We start from the raw sequence: 18,504 nt of genomic DNA on the forward strand, positions 1-18,504 counted from the left end.
GTGTGTGTGTGTGTGTGTGTGTGTGTGTGTGTGTGTGCGCACATTTTCACATAAAAGAGGGAGGAAGTGAGGTATACAATGGGGAAAGCTCGTCAGTGAAGCAGTGAGCAATCTGTTTTAAAGGTCACTGCTGCAAGCTGAAAAGAAATCAGAAAAGCTGAGGTCATTGTTTTAATCAGCCTCAGGCAAACTGCGTGGGCAGAATCAAAATCCATTAAACAGAGCAGAAAAACCCAGCAACTTAATTCTGAGGCCAAGTAATATATAAAGCAGATCCTTGGCATCTGAGGGTTTAACATTTGTGGTTTCACCTAGTCCCAAGCCACCCTGCAGAGGCGCGACATTCGGAGTCTTGTGATTTTACTGAGGCTCCCAGTTCAGTCAGTGAGGAGAGGCTGGTGAGCAGGAGGGAACCACTGCACAGCAAACCCAGCACCTTGTTGCCTCCATTCGCTTCCAGAGTAGTTTTGCTCTTCTCTCAATCACTCTTATGAAGTGATAAAAAGCATGTTTTCAGTTCCACTTCCCTGAACTTTGGAGCCCTGGTGGTGCAGTGGTTAAGAGCTATGGTAAACTAGGGCTGCTAACCAAAAAGGCTGGTAGTTCAAATCCACCAGCCACTCCTTGGAAACGCTATGGGGCAGTTTTACTCTGTCTGAGGGGTCACTATGAGTTGGAATCGACTTGATGGCAACGAGTTTGTTTTTTTGTTTTTGTTTCTTTTTTTGTGGTATAAGAGGATAAACCTTGGATTCATAATTGCTATAGTGTATCTGAATCAAATATATGCCATGGGAAAATTATAAATTACCGGTACTGAAAATACCTAAATTCCAATGGTTTCAACCATACACTATAATCAGCATCAGGTAATGGTATCAAATCTCAAATAGGATGATGTAGCCTCTTCCTGGGTGCCTCTGCCATCCTATATACAGAGTACAGAGGTAAAAGGGGAGTGGATCACAGCCTGACTTTCCAAAGAAACATACTACTCAGAGGGGTAGAATGCTTAGTCCCAATGGGGTGAGACTGGGGGACTCACACCTCAAGCCCTAGTGCAGTTTCTGCTCTACTGTCTACTCTCTACCCCCGCCCCCCACCGCCTCCTTTCTCAGCCTTGTTCTTGAACACCTGTTCTATCTCCTCATTATAACTGAAATATACCACTTCCCCACAACTCTCTTGCCCCAACTCCACCTTCCATCCACTCACTCGGAGCGGTGCAGAGGGCTGAGGGCATATCATCCCTGTTTCCTTCTGCCTTTCCCAACCATTGTTCTCCCTAACCAATCTCTCCTCTTTTAAATTCACAATAGCTCTTAAACTATCCCCTCAGGAAAGCCTTGTTATCTGCAAAATTCCAGGACACACTCCTTCCTCTTAGCACTTGACACCCAGTTCCTTTCTCTCTACCACTCCCCCTGATGTCAGTCTTTGGTTTTCCCATCCCTCAAAAGTCGCTTTGCAAATTCTTCTCACACTCTGATCTCAGGGTTCCTCGACTCACTCAACTCTTGAGAAACTTTTATTTCTATTCCCCTGAGGTTGCCCCAGACTCTTGATTCAACATGATTTTTTAAACCATGCTTATCTATGTATATTCACTTTAATCACTGGGTAATATTTCCAATTATCTCTCAAAAGTTCCCAAGATCTCAAGTTCTGAAATTCTCCTTCTCACCACAGCCTCCTATCCTGTCACTGTATTCATCATAACTGCCAATCCCCTGACCTAGACCCTTCCTAGTCTCAAAGTCAATAAACCCCTCCTAACTTCAACCTCCAGTCTAAAAAAGACAACAGTATCTGCGTTCTGTACTCCTACTCTTTGTTGCTAAGAGTCGCTAGAGATGTTGGATGAGAAAGTTGATGGTGGTGATGGTACCTTTTTTTTGAGATTTTCTAGTGCCAAATGCTCTTTCTAATGCTCTACATGCATTATCTTAAACATTGATTGACTTCACAGCAGAATGCTACTCAGTTTAAGTTCCACCTGGGCTTTCTGTGCTACTGAGCAATCATTATATCAATCCTTAATTGACTCTATTGTACTCTCAATGTCTATTTCAAAGACTTAATATTTCCTTGGATTACACAGCCCGCTCCCAACTCTGAGAACACCTTGCTTAATTCTCTGGAAAGATAAAGGTCATTCAACATGAATTTCCTCATAGTACCTTCTCCCCCCTCAAACATTCTGGCTCTCTTTATCTAATCTCTCCTGGTGTCAAAAGAAAACTGAGTCTTTAATAAAATTAATCTATTAGATGGGTTTTATTCAGGCAGAAGATTTGTGAATCAAGTAGCACCAAAACAAATGTGGAAAGGTACTCTGCAAATGATCAGCAGTGACTGGCTTTTTATCAGGGCTTTCAACCCCTGCTGAAAATTTGCATTTCTAACAAGTTCCCAGGAAGTAATACATGAGAATCACCTGGGGATCTCATTAAAATGTAGATTCTGATTCAGTATATCTGGGCTGAAAATGCAAATTCTCAGTGATAGCCAACTGCAGCCAGGAGCTGCTGAGAACACTATCAAACAAAGCCTTAAGTGATAGCACTGGGTGTGGCTCAATTGGGAGCTGCTTAGACCAAGGGGAACCTACCCCTCCTGTCCATTGTCCTCAAAATGCTGGGTGTGGCTCAAGCCAGTCAAACCCAGTTTACTAGCCTACATGCTAAAGAAAAAAATGCAATTTGTTTTACTGCACCTGTGTGCCAAGATAACCTATGTAGTCCATAATGTTTGTATGTACTTCCTTGTGAGAGACAGTATAAAATGTTCTGCCTCCCTTTGTTTGGGAAGCTTGATTGGAGGCATACACCTCCTTGCTCCTTGCCTGTGCACTTGCAATAAACACTCTTCCTCCCTCCTCACCTCAATGTGTCTTTATTGACCAGAAGCTGCACCAAACAGGACCGGCTTTGGGTAACATCAGCAAGGAACTTGTTAGAAATGCAAATTCTCAGCAAGAGTTCGGACCAGAACAAACTGGTTCTAAGCTCTGCTTTTTACTGGCAAAATGAGAAAGCAAAGAAGCCTATTTCTGATTGGTTTATACAATGTACTATTGAAATGCTGTCAGGATTTCATTGGTCAACGAGGGTGACCTGATTTACAGGAAAGCTAGGCTTAAGTTTCCATAAAGACAAGTCTTAGGGGCATTCTCTACTCCACCACTGTTGTCTACTCCAATGGAGTCAAGCATATGACTCTATTTTTATTTCATTTAGACACCTGTTTTAGAGATTCTATCTCTAAGGCCGATCTTATTCTTAGGTCCTTGATCCCACTCCCTCTTGTTTCCTCTGCCATTGTTATGGATTGAATTGTGTCCCCTAAAAATATGTGCATCAATATGGCTAGGCCATAATTCCCAGTACTGTGTGACTGTCCACCATTTTGTGATCTGATGTGATCTTCCTATGTGTTATAAATCCTATCTCTATGATGTTAATGAGATGTGATTAGTGGTAGTTATGTTAATGAGGTAGGACTCAATCTACAAGATCAGATTGTGTCTTAAACCAATCTCTTTTGAGATATAAAAGAGAGAAGCGAGCAGAGAGACATGGGGACCTCATACCACCAAGAAAGAAACACCGAGAGCATAGCACATCCTTCGGACCCGTGGTCTCTGTACTGAGAAGCTCCTAGTCCAGGGAGAGATTGACGACAAGGACCTTACTCCAGAGCTGTCAGAGACGGAAAGCCTTCCCCTGCAGCTGACACCCTGAATTTGGACTTCTAGCCTACTAGATTGTGAGAGAATAAACTTCTGTTTGTTGAAGCCATCCACTTGTGGTATTTCTGTTATAGCAGCACTGCATAACTAAGACAGCCATGATCTCCTCTCTCTTCCGTCTTCAATGTTTCCCTCTACATAAGGATGTCTGCCCAAGTTTTTCCCATCCTTTAATAACCTGCCTTCTTCCTTGCAACCCTCTCACACTATGGACTTCTTTCTCCCCTGGGAAAGTACTAGAAGTGACAAACATTTCCTATCTTTGCAAGGACAGCAAGGCAGTTTTCCCTGTAGATTATAAGTAACATTCCTTTGCATCATCTCTCATAACTAAACAATTTGCTCCAGCTGGGAGTCTAGCACTATTTGAATCACTAAAAAACTCTACTTTAGGCAGAAAGCTAGAAGCTTTCTGTAATACCTGGAAGTACTGGGCATTGCATTTGATAGGTTATGAAGGGGAAGTAGAGGCTTTTGACTAGTCTCTGTCTCTTAGTGCAACTTCTGTTTCATTCAGGGCTTCGAACCAGTTCCCAGGTGATGTTAATGCTGCTGGTTAGGGACCAATTCTGAGAACCACCAGTAAAGCAGTGGTTCTCAAAATTTATTACACGTAAGAATCACCTGGGGATCTTGTTAAACCATAGATTCTGATTCAGTATATCTGGGGTGGAAATGCAAATTCTCAGCAGAGGTTTGAACCAAAGCAAACTGGTATGAAGCCCTGCAGTGTGAACCACGGCAAGGAGGCAGCCAATTTGGATAGGTTCTGAGACACTTAACCTTTTTCCCTAATCCCCCTCAACCTATCTACAACTAAATCCTGTCAATGCCATTATCTTTTTTTTTGGTGAAGTTACACACAGCAAAACATACAACAATTCAACAATTTCTACATGTACAATTTAGTAACATTGGTTACATTCTCCAAGTTGTGCCACTTTTCTCAATATCCTTTTCTGAATTGTTTTCTTATCACTAACACAAACTCACTACCCCCTAAGCTTCTCATTGAACCTTTTGAGTTGAGGTTGTTAATTTGATCACATACAGACAATTCTTTAACAGAACACAAATGTTAAAGGCAGACGTTCTTTTCTAATTAAGCTAAACTACTGTTTTGTTTAAAGATGATTTCATAGGATAGTTTTGGTTTAAGGTTTAAAGATTTCTTCAGGGCAATAGTTTTGGGGGATATTTCAACTTCAATGGCTCCAGAAAGTCTGGATTCCATGAAAATTTGAACCCACAATCACCCCCTCCCCTTTTGATCAGGATTCTTCCATAGAATCTTTGATTAAAATGTTCAGTAATGGTAGCTAGGCACCATTTAGTTCTTCTGGTCTCATGACAAAGGAGGTAGGTGTTCATGGAGGGAATTAAACAGGGACAATCCTATTATCTTAATATTTCTCACCATTTGTAATTGCCATGATTGGCTCACTCACATCCCTGCCTCCAGCCTTGCCCCCTCCATTCCTTTCTCTACACTGCACTTAGAATGACCTGCCTGGGACACTTCCATGCTTGAAACCCTTCAGAGGCTCCCTACTGCCTAAGGAACAAATCCAAGGTCCTCAGGACCATCATGATCAGGCCCCTGCCAACCCTTGTGTCTCCACCCCATCTGTCCCAAGCCACTCTCTGGCCATGCCAACTACTTGTTCACAAAATTCCCCAAGCTCTCTCCAGCCTCTGTCCTTGACTCATTCTGCCCCCTCCACCTAGAATACCCCCCTTTCCCAACTATCTTCTATTTGTTCTTCAGAGCAGTTCAAGCATTGTCTTCCCAACAGCTCTAGGGGGCCTTCCCCAGCCATCCCAGCCCCAGACTGGTTTAGGCAGCTTTCCCAGGTGCTCTTTTATCCCAGGCATTCCTTTATCCAGGCACTTTCCATGCTGAACTGCTCTCATCTGATTCTTGACTGTTTCACACACTGGACTACTAGCTCTTTATCAGGAACTGTATCTGATTTGCCTTTGTAGTCCCTGTGTTCAGCATAGGGCCTGACACATACATGCATATAAATGTCTCTTGAATGAATACACGAATAAATTAGATTTGGAATAACAGAAATTGATATTTTTTACATTCATTGGTACCTCAGTGCTGTTTATTATCATGATATTGTACAGTAAGCAAACACAGATGAATTTGCACAGATTATGGCCAAAAGGCAGTTAGTGTTAAAAAGAACTGGAGAGCTCTTAATTAAATAGACCGTGGGTACTACTTCTGCTACTACTGCTTGCAAACATTTATTGAGGGTTAACTCTGTATCAAGCACTATTCTAAGCATTTTACATGTATCGACTAACTTAACCGTTGAAACATCTCCATTTTGTTTATGCAGAAACTAAGGCACCGAACCAAAAACTAAACCCGTTGCCGTCGAGTCGATTCCAACTCTTAGTTACCCTATAGGACAGAGCAGACATAGAGTTTCCAAGGAGTGCCTGGTGGATCTGAACTGCTGACCTTTTCGTTAGCAGCCATAGCTCTTAACCACTATGTCACCAGGGATTCCAACTAAGGCATAGAAAGGTTAAATAACTTGTCCAATAAGTGGCTGAACTGGGATTCAAACCTGGCAGAGCCAGCAGCTTTAACCACTGCACTGTACTGTCTGCTGTGTGACCATAATTATGCAGAAAAACAATGAGTTGTATTGGCCTCACTCACTGATGCCCTCACCTCCCTTTTCTTCATTTTTCATTCGACCTTAACTTAGAAACCTCCAACTTTAAATACATTGAGATACCGGCATCAAATGATACTTGATGCCTGTTCTTTCTGAGAATTTTTCCTGATGAGCTTAAAAAACATCTCCGTAACCAACTCCTGGCCAGTTGCTAAGAGGAAGTAATAGTGTGCAGTAGGTGAGATTTAAGAGTCAATTATATGTGCTGTGTTTCCTTCGGAATTAAAGTTTTGATACCTATTTGTGAGGTTGTATTTTTTTTTAATGACTGTTCAAAGAAACACAAACTGCTGAGTGAAGCTGAAGATGACAAAGACCCCGTGACAAGCCTTTGCCACCACAGGAAGCATGTGACATCAAAGGAGTTAACAAAGATAAAGTAGAGAAAAGGAGTGAGAGAGCCCGGAGTCAGAGTTGTGATCTTCTATGGTAAAAGGAGACAGATTTTTAAAAGGAGAATCTAGGCAAAGTCAGGCAAATGTGAAAGGCTGGATAACTTCGCAAACTAAGTCTGAGAAATTACTCCATCGCAGACCTCAGAGCAGAGAGACAAGAAGGAGATGTCTGATTTGATTTGCAGCATTTGAATGGGGGGTTTGTGTTTTGTTTGGTGTATATTCTATTTTTTGGTGGTGATGTGGTGGTGGGGGGTGGGTAGCAGTGGGGAGGTTTAGTAACAAAAGCAGGGGAGGAAAAAGGACTGCAGTTCCTGGGGCTTAAATACAAGTTCCCACTGCTTCAAAAAGGCACCAAGTCACAAGAATTTCTCTAACCTACGTAGGCAAGCCATAGAAATAGAAATGGCAGGGGAAAAAGAAAAGAGAAGGAAAAATTTGAGCTATCCAAAAAGGAAGTTGGTTGGAGGTAGAGAAATAGCAAGATGTAGTCACCTTGAAACTATGCCTCCAGCATCAAGCGTTCTGACGCCAATATTTGGCTTTTTGATTTGTAAACAGTTTTCTGCAGAACACATGAATAATTCCACAACTTGTGGATTGTGGTATTTTATTTTCCTCACCTCTGGTACTTCAAATATTCTTTTAATAATAATGAACTGGAGCTTATCTGCAGTTTTATAAAACCAAATAATTGCTGACAAGGGGAAGCAGGTTTATTTACATGAAAAAAAATTTTTTTAAAGAGAAATTCTGCCACCCTCTGGACAGAAATCAAAGATCTATTTCTTCTAGATCACCACAGCATACTGTTTTAAGCAACTACCACTGAAAATAAACATTTATTTTTTAAAAACTCTATCCTTAAAATAAACAGGAAAATCTCAGTTGCTTTAAAAAGATAGCAAAGACAATATTTGGGGCAGGGGATCATTTAAAAACACTGAATTGCCTCTAAGGAATTTTAATGAAAGAGGAAACTACATCAGAGCGCATTAGAGAAAACACCTTCAGTATTTAACTCTGAATGTTTCCAAAATCACTTTACAACTTACATTTCTGTTCTCCATTCTGCAACGGCCAAGCAAAGATTTTTCATACAATCTCAGCTGTGGCTGATCTCCTACACTAACCTTTGTTGGTAATAAATTCACATTTATATTCAATATAAACATATATATTTGTTGTTTTTAACTAGAGATAACCGACGCCAGAGGACTGAGAAAGATTTTGCCACAGTTGAGAGAAATTAGCCATAAAAGCACAAATGGGCAGCCTGTTTCTGACGCTCTCTTGCGCTAATCCACTGGGCATGGAGCACTTAATGTTGTGTAAATGAAACTCTCAAAAATGCAGGGATGTGATAATTAGCAGTAATATAAGTAATATAAGTAATATAAACATAAGACATGCTGTTTTTATAAACAGAAGAAGCAGGAAGATACCGAGTACAGTACCTGGTTTTAACAACAGGGTGTAGATGCTTCTGGTCGTGGAGGACCTCGGCCAGCTGTTTCTGCAGAAACAAAACCTTTCCGTGGGCTCCTTTAATAAACGGGTGGTCGAGGAGATGTGTGACTGAAGGCCGCTTTTCAAAATCCTTAATAAGACACCTGTTTGTAAAAAATCAACAAACAATCCAAAGTATAGTTGTAGACATCTCTTCTACGAATGGGAGAGGAGGCAAGAAACCTCATTTATAAATCATTAACCTTACACAGTTCTTTCTTTATTAATATGTACCACAAAATAGAAAAAAATAACTATTAGCTGAATTAATTAAAATACTAGAAATTTCCCTTATTCTATTCTAAGTAAGTATTGAACACAAGATCAATTTTTACCATTAATTTAATTTGGAGTACTCAAAACAGTGAAAAAAAAAAATACACTGGCCAGACTGAATTTTCTATCTGAATTCCCATTACAGATAAATGTTTTCAATGGAGTAAAGTTGACTAGTGTATTTACTTTAGAAATAAATAGAATTCAATATTATCACCTCAATTAAAACCTAAAATATGAAATGTTTCATTATTTGGGGAAAATGCATTTAGAGTTTGCAAGGAAAGAAACCCACTCAGAGAAAGCTCAAAACCTTGATTTCTACTGTCTTCTAAAGAAGCAGAAAAACCTCAGAACAGGGAAGTGACTACAATATAATTCAGATGACTGGAATAGAATTATGCAAACAGAGAACAAAAAGTCTATTCCAAATCGCAAAAATCGGGTTGCATTTAAACTCCTCTGGGGTTAAGGTTAAAATGGCACCAGGGTAACTACTTTCTGTTTCAGATTCAAAGCTCTTTCAAACAAAACAAGGATTTAATACATTTTGCTACCTATTCTGTGTTACTAAAGATGATTTTGACACAAGGAAATTTCTAGTGAAATTGAATCTGATGACTATCCTGCCAATTACCATTGCATTTCTATTCTCTTTCAAGCCTTCGGCAGGAGGAAGAAATTTCAACATCCACCCTTATAAACTATCAGTCTTGGCTTAGGATAAACATGGGATACCACTCTGCCCCCTACATAAAATAAAAGTTTCCATTTTTCCCAAGAATGACATGCCAGCAAATCTAAAACACACAAGAGGTCACATAATGAAATGCACTGACAGATGAAAAAAGTTCAGCCTCACCTTGAGTGTATTTTCTGGATATTTAAGGAGAGTTCCTTAAACAATCCTCAGCCGTTGGATTTACAAAAAAAGCTTTAACCTACGCAGTTTTTCATTCTAAACCACTTTCAAATCCCTCACCTTCTAGTCCTGAGATGATAATTCGATAAATTTCCCAGTCAGTCTGCTTTAGAATTGATTCCAAGGATTCTCTATCTATTGAAACTGGAGCTTTCAGCTAGAAAAACCAACAGAACCTAGATTATCTCCATTCTGCTGCCTGTATGACTATAAATGCCACCCCTGCCTTGCCATGGGAAGAAATAAATCATTTGACTTTTATAGGTTCGGGGGCCTTTTGTCTAATCTATTATTTTTCTTACCAAAAATAAAAAAAAAATCAGTGCACATGCTTAAAAAATACTGCACTATTGTCTTTACATCTGTAATCTGCCCTAGATTCCATGTATACTCATCTGTATACGTGACTATCAAAGGAAAGTAATGCAAATAACCATGTTTCACAAAACCTGAAAAAAGGAACCCAAGAGGTAGTTGTATCTTCAGTAAAACAGGTGCATGGCCCCTGCTCCCAGCCTGAGGGATGACGTACAAAATCTCTTAAAATAAAACCAGTCCAAGTCCTCTAAGAGCTCCTACTGAACATGAACATGGTGGTTTTGCGCACCTTCCAGGCTGCAGAAGGGGATGTGTAGGATGGGAATTCAGGAACACTGAATCCTACATGTAAGCCTGCCCAATGATCTGGGGCAGGTGACGTTATGTCTGTTCCTCATCACCAAATAAACATGCCCTTACTGAAATATTTCCTCAAATACGGGGAGACAGATTTCTTAATATGTTTCCCCATTGAATATTTTTCCCCACCCTAAATGCTCTTTTTTTCTTTTCTTTCTTTCATTATTATTATTATTATTATTGCTTTCTTTCTGCTTTAGTAGCATTAACTTTTGGAGCTTCATCTGACTACTAGAAATGGTCGGTGAAAAAGGAAGAAAAGCAAGAGGTCCAGGACACCCCTCAACCACCTGGTAACAAGTGCTAACACTTCAAATGAGTAAATTCATGGGGCTGAGGCTGAAGGTGGGAGATGCGGCAACTAATAAAACATTCAGAGAATGTGAATGTGAATGTGGGCTGGAGGTACTTTCCTCCTTGGGACTGGTGCCTTGGGACAGTGTTCCAGGTTAGGCCTGTAAACAACGTCCTTCTGGTACTTCAGTAATTAAACTTCCTTGGGTAGGGTTTGAGAGAGACTGGGAAACTCATACATTAGCTTTATGTAAATAGGCCTATACTGGAATCTTGGGATGCAATTAAAGGTGTTATATCTTGTTGCACAATGTTAGCATCCAGTGGGGAAGCAAGGTTGCCAACAAGATTGCAAGATCATTTGATATTTGGAAACAGTGTCTCTCTAGACCACAGAATGGGTAAGAAGTGGGGTCTAATGAATAAAGTGAGACAATCAGACAAGGAAGGAACTAACAAGTGAATCTGTATTCTCTTGAAGATTAAAAAATGAAGATAGTGGGCAATCCACTCTCCAGAAGCAACAACAATCAAGAGGATCTTTTAGTCTTCTCAGTAAGACTGAGTGGGATGAACTCAGGCTGTAAGATCAGCAAAACTGAAACTGAATGTGTATGGGAAGAATGCTAAGCAGAGTTGTGACCTATCCAACTGCACTGGAAGATTTTTAGAAGGGCATAAAGACCTTGAGAGTACAGCCTTGTTCTAAAACACTCTTTTAAACTTTTTTCTCATGGGGAGCCAGACCAAAATTGAATTATTATTTTACTGATAGAGAAAATAAAGACATCATTCTACCTTAGGAGCAAATACACAAAGATGTGGCTAAAATTCATGCATTACTATTACCAGGGCATTGGTATCATATCATTTCATTTACTCAGTAAACATTTATTACACAGCACAATATTTACCAAAAATACATAAATTAATTAAAAAATGATGGCCTTTTTCCTCAAGGGTCTACAATCTAACTGGAAAGACAGAAGGACAAGAGAAACATAGGAAATAGCAAAAACCAGTGTTTGTTTACATATTTAGGATAAGAAATGAAAACACAAAAGCACAGGGTTTCAGAGGTGCAGGGATTGAGATTTTCTACTCTAACCCCTTCTTTTAAAAGGTGAGGAAACTGAAGTCATATCCTGATCTTAAGGAGGCCAATCCCCAACTCCATCAGGAGAATCCTTCCTACTCTGCTCTGTGTTGTTGATAACAGCACAGATAAACAACGTGCAAAATAATACTGAGGTGGAAGATGGGAGAGATGTTCTAGCCAGGGAAGACTTTCTGGAGCTAGTGAGAATTGAGCTAGGGCTTGAGGGAAGTTTGGGCACTAGACTGAACTAAACTGGTGGAGAAGAGGTAGAAGGCATTTCAAGGTTAGGGAATGCCATCAGTGATGCAAGAAGCAGGACTAGGCAAGCTGTGTAGATAGCTACTCGAGAGGCCACAAGAACATCCATCTTCACCTCCTCAACTGCCTCCTCTGAATACTCAAAAACAATTATTTGCTTTACCACCTTTAACTAGGGTATATTCTTTTATTACTGAAGACTTTGTAATTTGGTACCAAAAACTCATACTGCTTAAATTGGTCAGCTCATCATTTCCATTTTACTCTCCGTCCAGGCAGAGATTTAATAGATGAAAATGGAATTGATCACTGGGATCATTAGAACTCCTGGCAGCCTCCATGTCCTTTTTAAAAGCAAGATAGATTCCTCTAACCTGATGGGGATAACAAACATGTGAAACTAGGGAAGTTCTGCTTATTCACTTCAGGACTGCTTAATAAACCAGGAATTGCAAACTCCAGATGGAGAATATTTCTCCCCAGCCGGAGATTGAGTGGTTTTTACAAGATGATGCATAAAGTGTTCAACTCTGTACGGGAAATGGATGCCCGCCAGTGGGAAGTGAGCTTGGGAGGAGAGTTCGGTGAAACACTAGACACAGAAGACATTCCACTAAAAAAAAAAAGTACTTTCCTGGTCAAAGAAATTTGGGAAACACTGGTCATTTTTCAAACCAAGTAAGCTTGGGGTTTTATAATACACATGAGCATATTAAAGTTTCTTAGAAGTACTGGGGTAAACAGCTGAATTTTGTTTAGGTCCATGTTTCCAAGCTTACTTGACCACAGACCCTTTTTTTTTTGTATCACTGGAACCTGCGCCCCTGTAAATGGCATCCCTGAGAGCTCTGTTGTAAGAAAGTGGAACTATGTTTTCAGAATGGGTACCAGAGTTCTCCTCTCAGCTAATTGTTGTCAGCACATCTGAGACACCTGTAGGTTGTTGTGTCAGAGGTAGACAAAGTGTCCCCAACTGGGGAAATACTTTCCCCGACCTCAATTCTGGAGTCCCCAAGTGGTGCAAACAGTTAACGCACTCAGCTGCTAAGCAAAGAGTTGGAGGTTTGAGTCCACCCAGAGGTACCTCAGAAGAAAGGCCTGGCAATCTGCTTCCAAACAAAAATCAGCCACTGAAAACTCTATGAGCACAGTTCTGCTGTGACACACATGGGGTCACACACACTCAACAGCAACTGGTTGGCTCTCAGAGTCTTTTCCTTTGGAAAAAATAAATTCAATAAGTACTAAATTAAGGGATACTACTTTTTTTCCCCAAAGTCATAAGTAATTCTTTCTTTCATTCCCAGATTTTTAAAATAATTTTTTAAAATCTGGATTAAGGTGTGGTTATCTCTGTACTAAGAGAAAAAACAAAAGAGTAAAAAATTTTAAATGACCATGAGATGTATGTAAGAGACCCTGAATTTATAAGGCAATGGTGGATGATTTGAATATGATCGAAAAGTATACCAGAAGAATAAAAGGAAACAAATTACAGCTTTGAAGGAAGTCAATCCATTACTTAATTTGAAATTCTAGTACTTTCCATCATGCCTTTCGTGGCTGAAGATTAATTCTCAGAATTCATTAGCGTCACCACATTAAACACAGGTTGTTGCAGCCACTTACTGCAATCTCCCAGCCTGGCTTCTGCCAGAAGCAGGCAAAAAAGAGGTATTTCTTAGCAAAAAGCAATGCCAGGCTTCTGCGTTGGACTCTCCGGAGCTGGTGGTGCCCGCATACTCTCTGCTTCCCGTATGATAACGCTGTCAAGACACAGCTGCTGCTCTGTGGCTGTAAACAGCCATTACATAACCAAAAAAAATCAGATGCCTGCAAGGAGGAGCTATTTATTGAGAGTCATGCACAAATATTTACCAATGAATAAAACACACTTGGAAAAAAAGCAGCTGAAAAGGCAAAAACTCAAAATACTGGTGAACTTACCGAGAAAAGCATGAGGGTGAGCAATCTTATTCCACGCACTGGGACAAAACTAGATCAAAACTCAGGATTTCTATCTCTTATCACTGTTTGTTTTTTGTTTTCTTTAGTATTCTACCTTTCATAATTTCTGCTGTTTTCTTGTGGGCTTGCTACATGGATTTTTAAGTGTTCTTGTTGGTAGAGACTATTTAAACATTTTTGAACTGAGCAAACATTTCCCTGTCCCATGATGCACTGAGCTGCCCTGCGGTTCCTATCATCATCTAACAGAAGCCTGACTGACAAAGAGCCCTCTACATCAAGAGGAGAAAATCCTCCAGAGAATGAACTAATTATAGGTTAAATACTGGAGACCATGGTGTTCTATCTTTGAAGGAAATTTCCACTCTGGACGACAGGAATATGACACACACAGGCATTTTCCCCAAGAAGACTCAAAAGAAGGCAGGCTGAGAAACCTGACATTGCATACTGTTATAAATGTGAAATATTATCTCCCCATTGGATGGGATACTTAACTGCATTTCAGCATTTATGTAGTTTACAAATACTGCATTCAATGGTGTTTTAAAGTCTCACTGGCAAGAACAGAAATTGCATGCTAACTTCACACCTGGGATGTGGAAATAGGGTATTAACCCAAAACAGGTAAGTATGAACCAGGAGCACACTGCTCAGTGAGGCAGGTCTACAGTTATCAATAAGAGAACAGTCGGTGTTTGCCAAAAGAAAAAAGGCCATGAGAAGATAGGACGTAGGGTTTTAGGACAGGAAGCTCAGTCTCCTTTAGAAGTGGGTCATGGGAGGAAATTCTGTGTGGCAAAGTCCGAGAGAGACCACATGGCTACAGGACAGCAGGTGGCCACCATCTTGCCTGAGACAGTTGGGAAGGAGACTGAGATGCAGAGCTAGAAATATAAGTGAGTCAGCCTTATCTTTAGACAAAGTTGTCAGCATTGAATGTCCAGAGTAAGGTCAGGTAAACCCAGGAAGACAACAGAAAGGGAAAAACATTACATTTCCTGAAGTCTGAGGCTGGGGAGGAAACTTGGGCACAGAAAAGAACAAAATTTTCTCATCCAGAGAAGATTCAAAGAAGGTGAAGAAGCTGACTAGAGAAAAAGTATAGGATGGTTTAAAGCCAGAAGATAAAACCTAAGAGCAAAAAGGACAGAATCTTCCCCCTGGAGTTAAGGAATGTGCATAATCTATAACTGGAGAGAGTCCCCATGTGAAACAAAGCCCCGGTAGGAGTGACCTCACTAAGGCAGGCAGCAGCAACGTGTAACCCTGAAATGACCCGAGTGAAACCTTTAAACACAGATACAATTTCACATTACCCCTATATCTCTGATACCTTGGTCATTAGTACATAGAAAAGCATAAAGTGGTTGGGTCCTTAGGGAAAGTGGCATGGTGGCAAAAACCTGTCCATTCTAGACCCTCAAGCTTGTGTGAAAGACAAGCTAGTGGCCACGGCTGGGAAGGTCAGAGGGAAGAAGTAGAGAGTGAATCAGGGAAAATAGGCAGAATCAGTCTTGGAAAAAGGGAGGAGGAAGCTATATAAAAATGCTAAGAAAAGGTGGTAAAGTAAGGAGGAAGAGGACCAGAGAGAACCAGGCCGGAGTCATGGAGTAGGTCAAGATAGGCTGCAGTTTCAGGGTAACCAGAAATGTGCCCAGGGAGAAGACAACTGAAGGTATGTTGGCTGAAGTGGCTGTTTTGTTGTTGTAACCGTTATTGATACTTCCCGCTTCTTTGGCAGCTGCACTTGCACAGTGTTATTTGACAGTCTTAGAAGACTTAAGTAAGCATGTCCTCAGCTGGACATGGTGGCAGCCAAGGCAGATCCCAATTCCTGGGATGCAGGGGAGGAAAATGCCAAGCTGTGGTATCCTAGGACTAAGGCAGCTTTAAGGATTGTAACTAGTGGCCTCAAAGTCATTACCTTCTCACTCCTTATTTTCTTTGTAGTCACTTCTTCAGTTGAGTTTTTATGCTTTACAATTAAACAGATATTTCTCCAGGCAACACCAGCCATGTGAGACAGTCAGGGCCCCAGAAAAAATGAGCCATTCCTTCTCACACAGTCCTAGCAACTAGCTTATAGACTGTTAACCTCTGTTTAAACCCCACTCTCTGGTTCAAAGGGTAGGGAAGGTGTGATCCCGGGAGATCAGAATCCTGTGATTTCTGGATCTTCTAGGCTACAGTGTTGTCTCCCCTGCAGCAACCAAGTCACTGCCTGTTGGGCCTCTGGGAAGGCTGGGGCTGGCCACAGGTCAGCCTTATTCTCAGCCAGCAAACCAAACTTGGGTCCTGGCTTCCTTCAGAGGCCTTGGCTTTAGGTGGAAATTCAGGAAGTAATTGCTTGAGGTAGCCTAGGATAATGAGGAGCAATCCAAGAGAGAAGTGATGAATGAATTCAAAAGGAAGTGGTTATGGAAAGTGTGGGTGAGTTAGGGCAAAATAATCTGGAAGTTGGCAAATTTATTTTTCAAAGATATTTTTGTTTTGTAGAAACAATTCAACAGCCTTAAAATAGTCTGCTGATTTATCTAGACAACAATATGCACAACTTCCAAATCCACTCTTCCCCAAACATGACACATGTAGGCATTCATTTAGAAATGTTTGGTGCCTGGGATTGGGGCAGTACTACGTAAAGGTTGTGAGCCAGGGATTGGGGTCAAATCCTAACACTCTCCTATAGATGTGTGAAGTGACTTAAATTCTCTGGGCCTCAGTTTCTTCATCTGTAAAATGGTAATAAAGGTTGTTGTGGGAGTAAATGAGAAGATACATGTAGAGTGCCTGGTACACAGTGAGCAGTTGATAAATACCAGCTACACTGTACTAGGTGCTGGTTATACAGTAAGTCCGTCCATTGAAAAAAGATGGACATGGCATAACCAATTACAAAAGGAAATATCAGTGTGCAACATCTCCTTGAGTTAGCCTTGAATAATACTGTGCCAACCAATTAGATTTCAAGGTTATTCTTACTACTGAGGACAAAATTCCTTTTTGATATTAGGTGTCCTGATCAGAACTTTCAAAGTAAACTTTGGAGGAAAAAAAAAAACCTTTTAGGGTCTGACAATTCAGCACAGCAAAGAACTTTGGTATTTTCAAGTTCAAGCCTTGGGCACTCTTGTTTTGAATGTCTGTCCAACTTCTTTGATTCAAAAATCAATTTCCATTTTGACAGTCATGGTCTGCTTCTTAGTTCAGGCTTAAATGCCTGGGGACTTAAATTCTAATCCCTCTCTTGATCCTACTTGCCACCTTGCCCTGAATTAAATCACAGTTTTCATTTGTATGCACTTTCTCCTACCAGTGGAAGCAATAGGCAGTACTCAGCCACCTCCTATGAGAAAAGAACAACCCAGTTCCACAGTACATGACTATTACATGTGTAGGACTACCCCAGGACCCAAGTAGGGGCTAAGATGGATGCAAAACAATCACTGTTGTTCATAGCTGCCCTCAAGTTGGCTCTGACTCATGGTGACCTTATATATAACAGAACAAAACATTGTCTAGTCCTGCACTATCTTCATGATCATTGGTATCTTTGAGTCCATTACTGTGGCTATTATGTAGTAGCCACAATAATGGACTAACTAACCTAGGGGGCTCATCTTGTAGTTCTATATCAGACAATACTCTGTTATGATAGATGAGGTTTTCATGGCTTAATTTTTCGAGGTTGGTCTCCAGGCCTTTCTTCCTAGTCTGTCTTAGTCTAGAAGTTCCATTGAAACCTGCCCACCATAGATGGCCCCGCTGGTATTTGAAATACCAGTGGCATAACTTCCAACATTATAGCAACACACAAGCCATCACAGTACGACTACCTAACAGATGGGTGGTGGAAAACAAACATAAGATATTATATTCACCCTTAAGATTAACTTCTGGAATCATACCAAACTTACATATATGAACTATTTAGAGATCTAGGTAGGATCATACTCATTGACTTATTTAAATGCTTACTGGATATGCCCAGAGCCATTCTCCCTGCTTTGGAGGATGAACAAATTAACAAAAAGAGGAAAAAATGAACTGCCAGCTCCCCTAAGCCAGGAACCCAGGGTAGGCACAGCTCCTTTGCCTAGGCACAGGCATAAGGGAATCTAAGGACTTTGAGTGCCTTTCCCCCTGCATAGACTTGTGTGGTCCCATCTCAACAGCGTAGGCCCTCATTACCACAGTACAATAGGGTATATACCGGAAGTCTAACTTCAACTGTTTCAGCTGTGAAGTGGCAGGTTTTTGACATTTGACACTGCTCTGCCCATTAAGCAGGGTCTTCACATATCCACATCAGGGGCCTAATGTCTGGTGGCTTCACCCACACCACCTAGCCACCTGTGAGAAGCGCCCATAAATAAGAGGTACCCCCCAGTCCCTACAGCCATTAGGTGCTCATAGTCTGGCTGCAAAACCCACTCACCTACACGTTCTAGGGAACAGGGACACGCCTTCCTCCTGGACACCTGGGGGTGGCCGTCAGCCCCCTGCCTTGCTCAGAGTGTGGCCCCTGCTAAAGCCAGATGCCTGTGCCTACACCAATCACCCATGCCTGTCTCGGACTGTAACTGAGAGCCTACACCACACACTTGGTGGTTATCTACCTGGGCACCTAAGCTGAATCCATACAGAAG

At 41.0% G+C, this 18,504-nt stretch overlaps 1 protein-coding gene across 1 annotated transcript in view; it reads right to left on the reverse strand.

Annotated features, from left to right (window-relative positions):
* MYO3B (myosin IIIB) overlaps positions 1-18,504 on the reverse strand; it is a 532,652-nt gene that overhangs the window by 349,340 nt on the left and 164,808 nt on the right. Inside the window, exons 9-10 of the mRNA XM_012555289.2 lie at positions 8,306-8,461; positions 7,904-7,919 (exon numbers count right to left, since the gene is read on the reverse strand). Coding sequence (XP_012410743.2) covers positions 7,904-7,919; positions 8,306-8,461 — 172 coding nt within the window. The remainder of the gene's footprint in view (positions 1-7,903; positions 7,920-8,305; positions 8,462-18,504) is intronic.

This window comes from Trichechus manatus, unplaced genomic scaffold, assembly GCF_000243295.1.
Source record: "Trichechus manatus latirostris isolate Lorelei unplaced genomic scaffold, TriManLat1.0 scaffold00037, whole genome shotgun sequence".
In the NCBI taxonomy this organism is placed as follows: domain Eukaryota; kingdom Metazoa; phylum Chordata; class Mammalia; order Sirenia; family Trichechidae; genus Trichechus; species Trichechus manatus.